This window comes from Plutella xylostella, chromosome 18, assembly GCF_932276165.1.
Source record: "Plutella xylostella chromosome 18, ilPluXylo3.1, whole genome shotgun sequence".
Classification (NCBI taxonomy): Eukaryota; Metazoa; Arthropoda; class Insecta; order Lepidoptera; family Plutellidae; genus Plutella; species Plutella xylostella.
Window position 1 is genome coordinate 4871510 of NC_063998.1, and position 17938 is coordinate 4889447.

The window sequence follows — 17938 nt, forward strand, 5'->3', positions numbered from 1 at the left end:
TTTTTCAGAACTTTTTGTACAGCATTTAATTTTTATGACGTTATATTATGTTTTAACCGTGAAAATTGATAGATATTGCACATGTTATATGAGCTTATCCATTATTTTAAGAAATGAAAAATATACTTACTCCATAGGTATTTTGGAAGATGATGAAATTCCTGAAACAATGAAACTACTGCATTTATATTATTCCTTAGGATAACTTTAAATAAAAATTGAATATTCACAATTTTATAAATACATAATTCTAAGTATGTTATTTTTGTTTCTTTTCAGATCATGTTCGCGAGTTCACGTGCGGCACCCTGTACTACAGGACGTTCTTCATGGACTCAAAACGGGACGCCCTGTATGTCGGAGCCATGTAAGTGAATCACCAATTATGATTAAATTTCAAGCACAGTCGACTGGCTCATAGAACAACGCGGCCTGGCTATTCCTTGAAAGCCGCGTACAGACCGGCCCAACGAACGCCAAGGAACGGGTTTCGTTGACCTTCGTTGCTGCAATATGCCCTGTATTATGTATGATAAATATCCATCGTTGGGATAACCGTTGGCGTTCGTTGGCCCGGTCTGTACGCAGCTTTGGAACAGTGACAAACCCTAGTCCAGTGTTATCATCGACAAGCTAAGAATAAATTGAGCTATTTTATAAGCGAACAATGTATAGTGACAGGACGAAATTTTCAGGCTTTCAATTACTAGTAAATCCCATATTGTATAGCTGTCTGGCACGCCTTCGCTTCTATTGTTTTTGTAAGTGGCAACTGGCCAGCTGGGCCGGGTTAGTCACCCACTAGTCATTTTCTATAAAGGACATCTCTCCAATAGGATTTCTTATTCGTAGGGCGAGACATATTCGAACCCATACTTATTTACTTATAGTGATATTTATTATTCCTATATTATATTTATCCCACTTACAGTGGTGATCAAGTAGGTAGTAAAGTGCCGGTGCGTTTGCATGAGTCCCAGATATGTAGGTTTTCCACTTATCTAGGTCCTAGCTATCCCAGTTTCACAGTATAGGAAATACTGCTAATGTTGAGCTGTACATAGAAAATAAAAAATAGACCCCACGAATTTGAAGTAACGGCTGTTAGTAGAACAGTTTGTGCTTGTATCGCGTCTGAATCCATGTTCAAATCGCCTCAATTATGTTTAACCCTTTGTTTCAGATTACTTCATTATAATAGGCCTTTATTGAATCTGGGTCAATCGTTTGTAACACGAAAGGAATATTACCTCGAACAATATTGCTCGGAGGTGCATTTTTCTGCTATAAAACGATCTTCTAAGATTCCTTCATTATGCCTGATTACATTAACGATGTTACATTGTACAATTTAATGTACACTGTAAGTCAGGCGATACTTAGCTTGACTAACTTAGCCTAGTAATCCACCCACACTGGTGTTAAGTTTAATATTATGTTAATAACGTGGATGGAACTGTAAAAATAATTATGTCCTATGAATACGTATCTACTATAATAATAGTACAGAAATACATACGAGCTTAAATGCCTAAGCTTATTATTTCATTTTACAGGGACCGGTTATATAGACTGAACATGAACAACATCTCCTCATCACATTGTGAGGTAAGTTAAGATTTCTTTTTAAATTATCCTTATAATTCTTTGTTATAAAATGTATCAGCTAATCAGGGTGGTCCGGTGGCAGAATTAGGATTTAAAATATAAATACCAAAAAAACTACATCGCGAGCAATTAAAAAGTTTCAGTGACATAAAAACATACCGAGTGGGTGGAACTTTTTCATTGACTCGATTGTATTATTTGTGTTTACGTATGGACCAAATTTAAATAACATTACGTATTTCCCATATAATACCTTTCTTCTAATATTGTACATGCTGGCAGTTCCCTGGTTAAATTACTATAGACTGTTTGTGTTAAAACATTTCATATTGTTTCCAGCGGGACGCCATCAACTTGGAACCTAGCAACGTGGCGCAGTGCGTCTCCAAGGGAAAATCAGAGGTAAGAATCTTAACACTCTAGCAATACTCATAAGTGTATAGAAATGTTGTTTATTCGACGTAAAATTTTACAATTATTTGTCGATAGTCATAATATTAAGGCTCCGTCACTAAGGGGAAGAAATGGTAAAAGAAACTCCTTAAAAATACTGTTAGTAGTATAGATATAAAAACCAGCGTTTATTTATTTATTTCTATGCTAATGAAACTTTTTCCCATTTCTGTTATTTAAGTTATGTTTTACGGTGTGCAAATAAAGATTATTATTGTTATTGAAACTAGCGAGTAAATCAACTTTACTCAGTACTCACTCATTATCATTCCGGTCATAAAAAACTAGTGCATAAATTTAATAAGAGCTTACTAACCAGTGCAAAATTGCCCACTAGCACTATTTCTATCAAGCGTTAATCCCATTTTTAACTGTAACAGGCGGGCGGGGGTTATATTTCATGGCGGAGCTTAGACCGCGGCTGCCTTGCTATATTAAAGCCGTTAATTTTGATTTACAGTTGTAGCGTAAAAGCAATATTTGTTTTATTTCTCGGCGGTCCGGACCGCGATCCGTCGGGATGCGAGCGTAGGACGCAGACGGCCAACTTAGCTGAGATTATTAGTATACCTACCTACATATTATATAAAATATGCCTATACATATTTCACTTCTATTTCTTGATCTTTGTAAAAAACTGAATTTGAAATGAGAAATATGATAAGTAATACATGCCTATGAGTTTTTAGGCTACCATAAACATAATATTATACATATACCCCTATCGCCATTTACCATATCAAGCCTGACCATCATTTTAAGTAGCGTTAAAATGCTCAGACATGCAAAATGAAAGGGCTGTTTTAATAAGGGTCTAATTGGGAGGTGTAATCAGTCTGGCGCTAGACGACAATTACCGCCACTTTCGCCCCTGAGGCGAGTCCAACTAGAATGCCTACTTGGAAATGTCCATTAATCAATACTTAACCCTGAGGAAATTGGCTACAAATGCTGTGTTTTGGCAGAAAAGACCTTTGATTCAATATGGAATCACAATAGTTAACCATAGATCTTAGTTACTATAAATATATAAGAGGTATATTTTTATAAATATAAAAGGCTTTATTAACTCTGATAAACAATAGACGAATAAACTTAAAACTTTTATGTCCGGTTTCGGTTGGTCAGTAAACAAATATAACAGTAACATTTATAATTGAAGCAGATAGTATTTAGCTTTGATTTTGTATGTGAAATATGATACTCTATCTTATACGTTTATTGTTTATCAAAGCTAAATAACAAACATACCCAACATTCAAACAATAACTTGGCTTTTATGGGCACAAACTCGTACAATGATCAAATCTGCGTTTTACTGCTAACATCCCGATATCCAATCATGTATTCTGTCTTCTAAGACACGTAACAAAGTAACTGATCCTTGTAAACAAAGCAAATGATAGTCATAAAACTGGAGATGCAATACGAACATCCGCTCCAGTCTTAAAGCAATATCTAATGAGAGAGCCATAAAGTCTGACTGAACGAGGCTCATGCAAAATGAACATAAAGTGCGAATGTGCTGTAAACCAGAAGCAGGTAGACCAACAATATGACTCTTTACTCTGGCCGCAGGAACAGCGATTTCTACACTCGTGAGCAATGAAGAAGTTCCAGTGACAATAGCACCAAATTACTCATAAACGGAAAAGAAAGAGCTTACTGAGGTTGCATCAGAATATTAGCAACATAAATGTTTAAAAAAATATATGTATTTGTTGTCGAAATTTTCTAAGGGGAACTTTTTCATTGGACGTGAGTGCAATATACGTATACAATCTCGTGGCCCTCATGGCCCATACCTTAGATTTCTTTGCTGGTAACAATTGGAGAGTTTACGAGTACCTAAAGAAGTGAATACCTCGGTAGCACTACCTTAAGAAAAGGTGCCTATTTACTTTCATCAACTCCTTGTATAAAAAAGCCTTTTACTCCCGGTGGGTCATAAACTACAAGACTTTTGTATGATAAATATACTTCTTGTGCAAGATAAGATTTGTGTGAGCCTGATATAGTACTCTAATGAAATTAAGAACGAGACTGCCGAGCCATATTGCTATAATTGATTTATATTTAGGTTGAACCTCTTGCTGTTAAACCCGCCATTTATTTTATAAAAGGCAAAATTCACTATAAAATCAAGTCGATGCTCTTCGGAAAAAGATTGAACAACTCTTCAAGGGTATAATAAAAGTTTTCCGTTTTTCTCCACTAGTTTCCACTTTCTCGGTAACATGAAAAAGGCAGGAATAATAGCCACTTTTCGTCGCGTTCGCAAAAATTTGTGTCTCTCCACGTTCCGTTACTCTCAATTTTACCACAACATTAAGAAAAATGTCTATATGAGTTAAGCTAAATCATCCAACTTTGGTGATTCTGATGAAAAATTCATATGTAGCGAGAATCTCAGGTTTTACTTTTTACGAGCAAGACCTTCACTTTTTACGACTCAGCGTACCTCATCTTTCACGACGACGCATAAAACCTCAAGGAAATATCACCTGTGCACATCATCAAGGCGTATGATGCGTTTTGAGTTTGCATTTTTATGTGTCTAGTTTTAATGCCTAACGAATTGAAGCGATAAAGTTGCACGACTCCTTCAATGTAAAATGCAAATAAACGACTTTAATTTCTCAATAAAAGGAAATCGATTGCCATTAACTGAGGAGTCCAGGTCTGAATTGCTCTAAACAGGGCGTTGCTTCTGGAAAATCTCCGAAGCGGAAGAACTGTAGGCGAGATAAGCCGCCGTAAATCTACTTACGTACAAAGTGCGGAATAATTAACGGAATGGAGCGATCGAAGCATTAGTACCGAGAGGAGTTATGAGCGAGGCCCGTAAAGAACTGTTAAAAGAAACTTTTCCTAAATTGTGCCTCTAGTACTGATTGTGCGAACATTTCCTCCCCGTCACTATGCAGGCGCCACGCTCTCGACTATATTAATCCGATAATTACTTTCGAACAACGTCAGAGAAACTTGTTTGTGCGAAGTGTGCAAGTTCTTTCCTCCCGGAAAACAAAAGCACCACTATGGTTAATTTACTCCCAGTCACTAGCTAAAGTAAATTAAAAGTTATTAATCCGTGTTTTTTCGCTTTATCAATAAAACATACTGTTTTACTTTCATAAATTTTAGGTGCTACACCTTACTCTTGCACTCTTATTGAATAGGTCTTAAATATATGCCATTAGATATTGGAGTCGTGGTGGTGTAACAGATAAATAATCGGCTCACATTCGTGAGGCCGTGGGTTCGGATCCAGCGATGTATACAATTATACCAAAACCTGCACATATAGATTCTGGATATTTACCTACCCTAAGTGCATTGTAATCGTTCAAAAACGTCCATAATGCTGGTAGTAATACGAAATACATGTATCAAACATTTATTTATTTATTTATTTAATACTTTATAGCACAAATATGAGAAATAAGTGTACAAAAGGTGGACTTAATGCTAAAAGCATTTTCTACCAGCCAACCTACAGGAGGTACAAGTAAAATCATTTTACTAATTAAATTCAGCTTTCAGTACCCACACCATGATTGGTTCTGCTCCATACCGCGAGTCGCGACACATTGCTACAGTCGCTAGCCCCCGGACCCCGTCACCGGCCCGCGAATATTTGTCACATATTCGCTGTAGTATCCCCGTAGCTCGCCACACTGCATTGATATTTGACACGCTGTGCACCGACAGGGTTACCAGATCATAAACTTTTCCCGGTTTCAGAGATGTTGGGTCGGTGCCAGATGTGCACGGGAAATTGGTAGAATATCTGCATCCTTGACGTGGATTTACAGGGACTTGTTCCGTTTTATTAAGAACCTAGAGAAAGCTAGTAAGCTAGTACTAACATATGGGTACTTAGGATATGATTTTATTGTTAGACATCACTATTTTGAATCATTAGGTTGGCAGGTAAAATAGATATATAGGTATATATATTTATATTTATGTAGTATATATTTATATATAAGTTATATGTTATAATATTATGTTTATTTTATGTTGTAATCATGCACTGTTAATTTAATTTTAGATTTAAACCATAGGCTAATTTCTGTTTGATAATTATTAATTGTACCTACTCAAGTTAGTTAAAGGATCTAATGTCATTTATCTTTCACCCAGTCGTAGGTTGGCTGGAAGAAATTGCTTTTTGGCAATAAGCCCGCCTTTGTATACGTCTTGTGTTTTGATTTGTAACTGTTCTCTTTTATGTTTGCTTGTGTATGTGTACAATAAAGTGTATATAAATAGATTTTAATAAACCGTGATACAAATACATAAAATCCTATATTATACTACTATCCTTTGTTTTTAATAACGAAAGGCATATTTTAAACTATCTACGTATCAAAAATGCACAACAAAAGTTTTTAAGAGTCAACAATTTTCGAAACTTTTTTGTTAGTTGCAACATTGTCTCACAGTCGCCGGGATATGACGCGTCTCTCTATGACGTGCACAAAATTAGTTCCGATCCGGGGAACAACCGCAGAGACCGCACCAATCTAAAACTGAAAACTCGTTACGACTTATTTGGAAAACTGTGAAACTACGTACTTCTGCCGTTTGTATGCTGCTGGTAACTGGTGATTTCATGTTTGCTCATTCATTTTTGTTACGTGTATGTTCTCGTAAAATACTTTAATTGCATTGTTACTTTAGGTTTCATTATCACTGTCTAGGTTTAAGGTATTGTACCTTACAAAGATACAAATATACGTATTTATTTTATGTTTTGTACAGTATAGTTATACCTACACCTACCTATCCAAACATTTTACTAGTTTTATTTAAAAGGGTAACTGATCATGAGACTACTTTATCCACGCCAAACAAACCGGCTTCTGAAATTTATGAAGCTATAAGCTAAGTGAAACACTTATGCCAGGCTTCCAGCTGATATCGCATTAAACCCATCCATAGTATGAAAGTATTAACTGAATAGCGTTAATTTAAGCACTGTTTTATCAACAGAAATGAGCAATGCATTTTCTGTCGTTTCGGAATATTAATGTTTCGTTCAATATTTATATCGTGCACAAATTTGCATAATCACAGCCGCGGCGGCGGTGCCGGCGAGTGTACGCACCAACTATTATGCCAATGAATTCCGCCCGAGGTACTGAAAACGCACACACGCGGCAATATATCAATGAGTTTTCAATACAATGATTTTCCGGTTTATCGATTAGTAAATGTTTTCGTAAAAATCACTACCGCATTAATTGACTTTGGGGAATTGAATTGCAAAAGAGACGCTTGCAGCCATTCCGCAACATTTGCGTTCAATTATTTCGTTGGTGACATTGTTTGGTTCGGTTGGAAATTGTTTTGTTTTACGAACGCAACTAAATGGTCGGAACGAGGTACCTCTTTTTCCATAATAAATTTATACATATATTATATTTGTTTATATTGATTTCATTCATTTTCATTTCATTTATTTGGAAAATCAACAGCGATTAAATCGAAAAATTACATACTTATGAATGTGGAGGAAGCGAAAGAAGTATGTCAGGATCGTGGCACGTGGAGATCCATAGTCTCTGCCTACCCCTCTGGGAGACAGGCGTGAGCATATGTATGTATGTATGTATGTATACTATATGAAACTAAAAATAAGGCCAATAACGGATTTTCTCAAAGATGATTGTATTTGTTGTATACCGTATGTGTCGAATAAATGTTTCTTTATCTTTATCTTTATCTTTATCTTTATCTTTATCTTTATCTTTATCTTTATCTTTATCTTTATCTTTATCTTTATCTTTATCTTTATCTTTATCTTTATCTTTATCTTTATCTTTATCTTTATCTTTATCTTTATCTTTATCTGTTGCAGCACTTCGACTGCCGCAACCACATCCGCGTGATCCAGCCGATGGGCGAGGAGCGCTCGCGCCTCTACGTGTGCGGCACCAACGCGCACAGCCCCAAGGACTGGGTGCTCTATGTAAGTACCTGCCCCATGCATTATTCACCCCCTAAGAGGCTCCTTAAAACAGAGTCTACATCCCACCGAACAGATCAATAGGTAAGTATGCGGCTTAAATTAACATTAACCAACCGTTGCTGAGTAGGGGTGTAATAGAATTCCCTGAACTACATACCTAATGAGACATTTTTGGCATCCGACCCGTAGAACATTGTACAAATGGGGCTATTATCTAGAGAGCGGCCACTTCAGCCGATCCGCCATGAGCCTTGGAGTCCTGCCAGAGACGCAACAGATACACTGTAAATAAAGCCGAATAAGAAAAGTTGCATTCACTTTATTGTGTGTGTTTAGCTCGAGAGATCGTAAGATTTCAGCGACTGCACTTAGATGCATCCATGAGCTTTTATAACGCGCCGGCTTCCTTCAGGAACCGCGACAAATTTCACGGAGAGTGAATCCGAACGACGCTATAAGAGACGGCACAGATTTTCCCGCGTCAGAGATGAAATTTCTAACCGAACGACTCGGCTCTGGCGCACGCTCCAAATGACAATTTTTACGTCCCAACATACTCGATAATAAACATTTATAAATGAAAGAGACATTATCTTTTTATGGGATCGTTTTCATATCGCGTATACGTAAAGCAGGCCATCGATACAGCGATAAGGCACTGTAATTTTCATAAAATTATTTTCAAAAGTAATAAAGTGGGCCTCCCACAATAGGCTTCGAAAGCAGACCGCAATAAATTTCTCGAGGCCTGTTCACTTCTCAGCTCCCTGCACTTGACTTTCATATAATTTTATGATGTATCGACGGTTATTTTGACCCTTCACACGTTTTATCGCACGTTAGGTCGAGGCGTAAAGTTCGCTCCTTTATCATACGATTGCAAATTTTCGGTTTTAAAGTATGCATGGGCCGTGTTTATGGAACATAAAATGTAGCATAAATAGGGATGTGTCGTCCTGTTTGCTCTCCCGACCCCTGCGCACTGTGTCCAGCCGATAGCCGATAAGGAAGTGGATTGATATGGTGGCTAAACGACCGATGACATCATAAACTACATTGAAAGCGAGCCATGTTGAATAACTTGAGATGGAGTGCTATGTAAACATGCAACCGCACGTAAAATGAAGTAATTTTTCGAATAAATGATCCCAGCATGGATTCGCATTAGGGGCAATTGAAAATCAATGTAACGCTCATATTTTTTTCTGTGGCTTGTATTTACGCGTCGCCATTCTGTTCCCTCCAGATGATGTATTTGTGGCAACATTTCAGCATTTGAGATAAATCCCATTTTAAGTCGAAACTTGAAAATATATTACGTTGTAGGGGAGGAGCGCTGAATGTGTTCTCGATACTTGGGCGTCCTTTGTGCAGGGAAGCCTGTCAAAACACAGATAGCTAAAGATTTAAATGCGCTGAAACTGTCTTAATTGAATGGAAAATTGCGAAAATTAATTAACTTTTAGGGTATCTTCATTCGTTTTAAAGCTAACTAATGCCTTTTCATTTGTTCAAAATCAAATTTATTCGGAGTTAACGAACCTAATTATGAAGTCAAAGAAGCTGTTGTACAAGATGTGCCTGTATTAAATCAAGACTATATTTCCAGCAGTTGTAAAGTTTTTAAATACATAGTTAAGAATCTAAAAGGTTTAGAATATTTTCAACGAAGATAAATAATGCAATTTGCAATAATGGCCATAAACTAAATGATACAAACACTATGGCCCATTTCAATTACATTCAAATCTTCGAAACAGTGGCAATTAAAACGCCCTGAACAGAAACTATTTCATTTCAATATTGTTGAACAATATCAATTGAGAACATTCCATGATCTGTAATTTGAGTTATGTGCTCTTTTCACTCCCCACCGAGGGTTAGGGCGCGTTCAAAAATTGAGAGAAATCACTTTTCTACCAAATAGATACGTGCCATCGAGTATCACTTATCCGAATGCAATAAAGGACATAATACATAAACACAAAGCGTCTGGATAGTGGTAGTCTGTATGCAATTGATAGGGCAAATGCTACTAGTGGTTTGGACGCAACGACCCGACACGAAATCGACCAAATCTGTTACAAATGGTTTTTTACGATTGGTTAGGTATTGGAAACAAATGACGTACTCTGTTACTGCAGTTTTTATCTTTTATGTAGTGGCTACTTCCTTCTAATACTAAAATCATATCGACATTTGCTAAATATGTAAGAATTTCCATTACTGGAATTGAAATGGTATAAATGTATATATTTTAAAGCACCCTTTAATCAAGTAAAGCTGATAGCGTGACAACAAAAAACGAAGTGATTTGTTTCTTCTCTCTCCAATAACATTTGAACAAATTGCTGCAGGCTTTAAAAAAACATGTCGATTTTTTCTTGTTTGTTCAAAGCACGTTAAGCCGTGTTTATTGATTGTTTGCTATTAAATTGAAAAGCGTCTGATTCTCGTTTGAGTGCGAGTGGGATCGAATTACAGACAACATCATCATCTATTTTATAGGTCGGTACGGATTGCCAATCGATCTTCACTGATTTTGTAGTTTTAGTACATCCATAAAAACACATCTTCACTAGAAATTCAAATACTTAGTAATAACAATAAACCATTCAAGTTCAATAGGGTACCAGGTACCTGGTTTTTTCTTTATTTAATACTAGCGGTTCCCGCGCGCTTCGCTTCGCCTTAAAAAGTTTTCCCGTGGGAATTCCCGGATAAAAAGTAGCCTATGTTCTTTCCCAGGGTCTAGACCGTATGTATATCAAATTTCATTCAAATCCGTTCAGTAGTTTTGGCGTGAAAGAGTAACAGACAGACACAGTTACTTTCGCATTTATAATATTAGTTAGGATTTATAGTATGTGATAATTGATATAATCACACGTATAAGATTATATATGTATAAGTTGTATTTATGTAAGGTATATGAGTATAAATTAGGCTAAAACCGTTTAAATAATTTATCGTGCTTTTGGTTAAAATTAAAATGCGCTATTACATTAAATGCTATATTCTAAAACACCGATTTTTTAGCCTTACTAAGGCCTTAGTCTTACCATAACAATCATTATCTTCAGAATGGTCTTACCCTAATTCAGAAGCAATCATTATCTACGGAAAAGTCTAAACTTAAATCAAAAGCAATCATTATCTACAGAATGGTCTTACCCTAAGTATAGAAATACTAAATCAAAAATACAACATAGAACTGAAACACAATGGAAGAAGAGGGGAACTTTTCAAGTTTAATGTTATAGAAACAAATTTACACTAGTTACTAGAAAGTTTAGCACTCGCAGGTACGTGACGGAGCTGAGAGAGATTTCATACAGCACTTCCTTTAAACCCGAGTCACTCAAACTTGTAACAAAAGCAACTTGGATATCGAATCCGCTGACTACACAAAGAAGATGCAATCCCGAACCGCGATGCCTTTTTCAAACTTTATATTTCGTATAAAATAACTTTAATATCAACTAATAACGAAGACGATGTTCCGCAAAATAAATGCCCTTGTGCAGATTGTGAATGTAGCATATTATTCTGCGTCGTTTCTAAAGCCAACTCGGTCTTGCTTATCCGGATAAATTTGACAATGCCAAATAAATATGTTTCATATAAAATATTGATTCAAAATGACACAAATCCCCGAGGCGTAAAATGTACTTTGTAACAGTAAATCTGATAACAAGCACGAACAACGGGCTTATTTCAATCAAATCAAATTGTCCCGTTGAACAAAAACAGATAACCGTTAAAACAACTCATCAAGCCTGTCATAATGGAGTAAATTAATAATTGGGTCACAGGAATATCATTTAGCGGATGGTGTCACACAACATTGTTAATGTCATTAAGGTAAATGCTCGAAACAGGAGGACGCGGACGGTCGTCGTGTCGTTAAGTGCACTTTAGTAAATCACTTTATAATCCACACAATGAGCCGAGCCGCACTCGTCGCGTAAACCTGTCCAATGAAAAGTGTTCTCCAAAACACGGCTCCAGCCAAAAGTGCTTTTTATGTCAACATTTCATTTACAACTTGCACTGCGGCTATTTTACTAAAATAATTATTTTCAACCTCATCCTAACTAGAGTTACAGCTTAGTAAGTACCTATAGATCGTCAGATACAGGCCACTCATCGATACACACAAAGACCCGTTTCAAACAAAATGTGTCGGTAACTTACATCGTTCCGGAACCGAGCGTACGCTGGGGCAATACAATGTAACTTGTAGACAGATATTATAGTTGTGAAACCCATACTCGTATTTCACCTGAAAATACTCGGGCACAGGTGCACTATTCCATCGCGACTGAAATTAGAAGCCAATATCGAGACGACATTTTACGCTTACTTTATGCTCGTTTAATATTATCTTTTATACTGGCACTAACTTTTGTTCGAACTTGCGCGAGTGTTTTGGCAACTTCAGCCGCAAGATTCCACTACAAGTCTTGTAGTATGATTTCGCATTTTAGGAATGCCAAATGAGCTCGGTAGATGCAAGTGATACGCTCCGTCAAAACTTTACTGCCTCCGGTACTCTCGTGTACTCTGATTATGCAACTCGCACACCTCTGCATCTCACGAAAACTTTTACGCTACTCGCTCCCTTAATATTTATTCATAAAATGCGAGTGTGCCTCCAATACAGCCTGAAGTTTTGCCGACATGTAAGCTTACTCGTCACATCTTCGAATGTAAGTTGTTTCGTAGAGTGAAGATATGCTTCGCTCTCTGAAGGATCTCGGACACGAACCAAACTGCAAATAGGTTTTCAGGACACTTTTTCCCTTTAGTTAGAAAAAACAGATGACTGAAACCAGAAAGCAATTGTCACGGCAATAATATTGAGCAGAATTAACTACGTATAGTTATTTTTCTTAACGTGTTAGAAAAGTGTGTTCTGAAGGGATTAACCAGTCAAACGTATACATTTAAGGTACAGTTTATACGTCACTAGAGGAGGCTTTCATGCACCACATATACCTATAGATATTCCTCTCTATCTTTTCGACCCCAAGTACCAACTTCAGCAAGTATTCTTTGTTCCCGATGCCGCGAAATATAATTACAAAATCCGCGAGCTGCCGGCTCGTGCTAATAACTGATAGTGACATGTTCGCAGAAACTTCTCAGCCGCTACATCGCGCGTTCGTTTGAGACTTGCCTCTATTTAATCTGTAGCGTACATATAAATTACTTTATAGTTTCAACTTTGATGTTATTGATCGCGCCACACACACAGTGTAGTCATCTTTGACGTCAAAAGCACAACTTAATCTTCGAAACGATAAACTCATACAATGGGAGTATAGGATTATCCTCTTACTGAAAGACATTGCTCTCGTATAATTACTTTAGCTGCTGTTCTGCTATTTCTAATTAGGAATTATCTCTTCTTCTCACTGATATAGAAAGTTAATTGGACTTGTTAACAGTGGCATTTATATCGGCAATGGCTTCATTGAAAAATAAATTAATTTATAAAATACAGTATCAGCACCTTATTAGCTCAAATTAAATGTATAATTAGTGGTAAATTTTACTTTAGAACTTAAATTTAAACATTATGTTTGTGCCTTATTATTGTAGAACTTTGCTTATCGAGTAGGTACCTCGTAGAACCTGTAGGTATACATTAACCGACGTGTATGTGGCGGGCACAATGTATCGGGAGGCCATATTTCACGGGCGCAGCGCCGTGCAGGTGCCAACTATCTCTACGCTCACGTGTTTTACATACAAAAACCTTTGCCCAACTTCTACACTATCGACTTTTAAGACCCCATTCACATTTTAAACTTTGCGGTCGCTTCTTATAGCAAAGTTGAACAATTGAATAACATTATCAGGCGGTATTATGGTAAATTATATTTAAAACCCTCCCAAAAGATTGAAAGCTCAGGAGCCGCCGTGTTTATTGTTCTATTGGCGTCGGTTTTATTGGTCGCGAAACCGTTACTTCCATGAGCGCCTATTTTAAAGGCTTTTCTCGATGCTAATTTCGTGAATAAACAAAGCAAAGAGGCCTAATGAGACCGTAGCGGGACCGCGGGCAAACTTTCTTACTGCGGGAAGGAGCCCGCTTCCGTCCGATCCATTTGGTTGTTTATCCTAGACTTAGGTCGGAGTGCGCCCTCCCCCTCTCCCGAGGAAAATAATGTATTGGCCACTGAAAGTAAGCAATGGTTTACGAGTTCGGTTTAAGGTTCGCACTTTCAGTGTAAACACTGGGATTGTTTCTTTACCGAGGGTTCTTGTTTGTTCAGCAGTAAAATCTTCGGTGGAACGTTCGCTGAATAACTAGACAAAAATAGAGTAAAAATCGTTATTTTTTATGTAAAGGTGGCGGAACGCCGAGCGGGCCGCGTCTCTACCACGTGCGGGCGAGGAGTGAGGGACTTTCTCGCATGGCTAATTTAATCCTCAGCTTATTGAAATAAAAAAGACATAGGTTTTCGACAGGTGGAGGCCCCCCCTGCGTGAGGGGTGCGTGCGGCGGGGGGCGGGGGCGGTCACAGGTGGCCCCGATGGTCGCAGCGTCGTTAAAATTTACATAAAGTCTCAATCCACGGCGACGAGCGCGCTGCCCGAGTGCCCGCCCCACGTTTATGCTACATTTAGTAATTTTATGATAATTTCGGAAACCGTCCCGCCACCCATCGCATTATACTAATAGAGGAATTCTCCAGAGGACGCCGGCACGTTGTCGAAAAAATATGCGAGCTCCTTCAAAATAATAAGTCTCGGTTTATAAATCGTATCGAACACGCGGTGGATGTACTTTTTGTAAAATTAATAGCAGATGTGGCGGTTCTTCGGGGGGCTTTTCGTCTGACTTTTCACGGGAAGTGGGAGTGACTTTAAAATACATAAATATACACTCCTCGGTGTTTTTGATTAATGGTGCATAAAATTGAAGTGAGCGGGCATCCTCTTTAATAGCCAAACTTTTGATGCGCCTTACTAATTCTGGAATTTACGATGATAGCTCGTAAACAAAGGGTCTCGCTAGTCGAGTTACTATGATTTTTTTATGAGACGAACTTTGTCATTAGTGCAGTTCGAGCGTAGTAATTACAAAATTAATAAGAATAAAAATGGTTTTATGGTTCAATATCCGGGTTTAATGTACCAGGAGTCTATAAACTGTGAGGGGCTCATCTAACCTGATGTTCAATTGTTTCAGTCGAACTTGACTCACCTGTCGCGGCGGGAGTACGTGCACGGCATCGGCATGGGCGTGGCGAAGTGTCCGTACGACCCGGCGGACAACTCCACGGCGCTGTGGGTGGAGAGCGGGAACCCTGGGGGACTCCCCGCCCTGTACTCTGGAACCAATGCCGAGTTCACCAAGGCTGACGCTGTCATCTTTAGGACGGACCTTCATAATGTTACCAGCGGCAGGACGGCGTACAAGTTTAAGAGGACCCTGAAGTATGACTCCAAGTGGCTTGACAGTAAGTTACCTTTGCTTTTGTTAAATTACAAACGTACTCGTATTAATCTTGTTCATCCCGAAGATTATCTGTTCGGTAGAAGTATGAAATCCACTGTAAATCTACCATCTATTTCGGAAAAAAAATATTGTCGATTACTTATTTTTATACGGTTATAAGAGACACTTCGTCATTAATGTATGTGCCTATCGACTGTGCTAACAACATTGTCAATAGATGAAGTTAAAACCTAGTTTACACTGAGTTATAGAAGTGCTTATGAGCAGCGACCTACTTCGGCTTCCATCCAGCATACGTCAATGTTTCTCAATTACCGCTTTGTACCTGCCTACACGCTCAGAATGGTGCATTTCAAATAATTATTAGTACAACTGAAAGCCGTTCAGTGCAGCCTGAAGCCTAACGAACGGCAAACGTGAAAATCAATGCGAGCGCGCCGCTAAACTCATTCATTAACAATGCCGGGAATTTGCCGCTCATTTCAGTAATTATTAAAACAAATGCTACAATTATCGGCATTTACACGATTTAGAGTGGAAATTGGGCTGTTTGCGCCTAAACAATGAAATTTACACTGTGTTCTCTAACGAGACGCGGTCTTTGGACACGGTGCGGCCTGTTGACACGAGTTGTGGCTTAAGCTTTTTCTAATTTCAGTTTTTTTCTGTGAACAAGCATTGAAACAATAACAACGTTAGATAAACATACTAACATGGATAGGTGGATTATGTGAATATTTAAAATCCAACAAATATATATTGCTTTAAAAGTCAGTCTTTAATAGTCTGCCTGTTTATAACGGTTATCTCTCGCTTATTAAATAGCTCCGTCGCTCCGTCGGTAATTTGTAAATGCGCCACAATAACGCCGGAATAGAAATTATTAGATAAACATACTAACATGGATAGGTGGATTATGTGAATATTTAAAATCCAACAAATATATATTGCTTTAAAAGTCAGTCTTTAATAGTCTGCCTGTTTATAACGGTTATCTCTCGCTTATTAAATAGCTCCGTCGCTCCGTCGGTAATGTGTAAATGCGCCACAATAACGCCGGAATAGAAATTACGGCTCGTTGAGTCCGCCTAATATCCGTTAATTTCTCCCTAATCATTATTCTAGCCTTTCATTAAACGGTACACAACACCGACCATTATTTCGCAGAAGTTTTGCCAAATTCGGGATACAAATTCATTTCGACTTAAGGGCGGTTCACGGGAACTAATAACCTAGATATCTAATACGCAATACAAACGTGCGGCCTTGCCATTCCGACGAAATATACGACATAAGTTCCCGTGAACACAGCGTTGCGCTCATAACCAGTCCTAAACTAACAAAATCAGATACAGACATAACAATAGAATCGCATTACGACACTCAAATGAATATAGCTGGATTCAGTGCAGTATTTGCGGTGTAAAGCGTAAAGCGCTACAAATATCGGTCGGATGTGCTCGGGCGAATTATCGCCGCAGCGGTATGGATTTGCATGTCATTTATCCCATTCTAATTCAAATACTGCAACGGGTAATGCAGTTACTGATTATGGTGTGCGTAAAGAGGTTTTACCTGGATCATCGGATATGGAAATGAGGCTTTAATTGCATTATTCCATTTACATCAGATTCTTTAGTCAGCGTTTTGTGTACAGATTGCACAGTTCCTTATCTATTACACAGTATTCATACTATATGGCTCTATAGATTGGTGTGAAATTTTCCCTGTAAGCGTGTCCCCGATTGTTAATATTGTCAATCTGCTGAACGGTGTACTTACGAACCGTTAAACTAAGCGACCACATTAGATAGGTTCAATTTAATTCACGCGACACACGACATGTCTGAAACTGCCAGCAATAATCGTAACTGCACACGTTTAATATGTGAAGCCGCAATTTATTGCCGCCATTATTCTCATATATTAACAGTTACCCGAAACCTTATTAAAATTTAATAAGATCGCACTCTGATTGGCTGCAGCGGTTGCTAGGAGCATCGCTTTACAATATGGATCAACAAATGCCGCGCACGCCGGTAATCCTAGGCACGTGCCATTTTCATTATGAGACCGACAAATAAGCACTTATTAATGCTAGCTGCGCTCTCATACTATCCCAACTTAGTGATATTAGCGATCGTTATTAATATTATTATTAGACGGGAATATTTAGAGGTCCCATACCGTCGCGATACGATAATACTCATGTTTAAAATAACGTAGCGAAAGCGAGCGGCGCGTTTACAAAGTTATAATCCGAGCTTTAAGTGACAGTTGACGGTGACATTATAGTCAATGTGAGGGCAATATTCACCGAAATTGTCAGTTACGTTCATCTAATATTTATTAACGCATCACGCAGAATAACGGGTAATGTGTCCACAATGTGTACACGAACCGACGCATGCGTTGTATAAATGAAA

The 17938-nt window shown here is 38.0% G+C and overlaps 1 protein-coding gene across 3 annotated transcripts in view; it reads left to right on the forward strand.

The window, feature by feature from the left end:
- The window catches only part of LOC105391004 (semaphorin-2A), a 319874-nt gene that overhangs the window by 284805 nt on the left and 17131 nt on the right, over positions 1-17938 (forward strand). For all 3 annotated transcript variants that reach the window (XM_038114079.2, XM_038114080.2, XM_011562409.3), the window contains 5 exons: positions 280-367; positions 1557-1608; positions 1948-2010; positions 7928-8038; positions 15243-15513. In XM_038114079.2, the coding sequence (XP_037970007.1) occupies positions 280-367; positions 1557-1608; positions 1948-2010; positions 7928-8038; positions 15243-15513 (585 nt within the window). The remainder of the gene's footprint in view (positions 1-279; positions 368-1556; positions 1609-1947; positions 2011-7927; positions 8039-15242; positions 15514-17938) is intronic.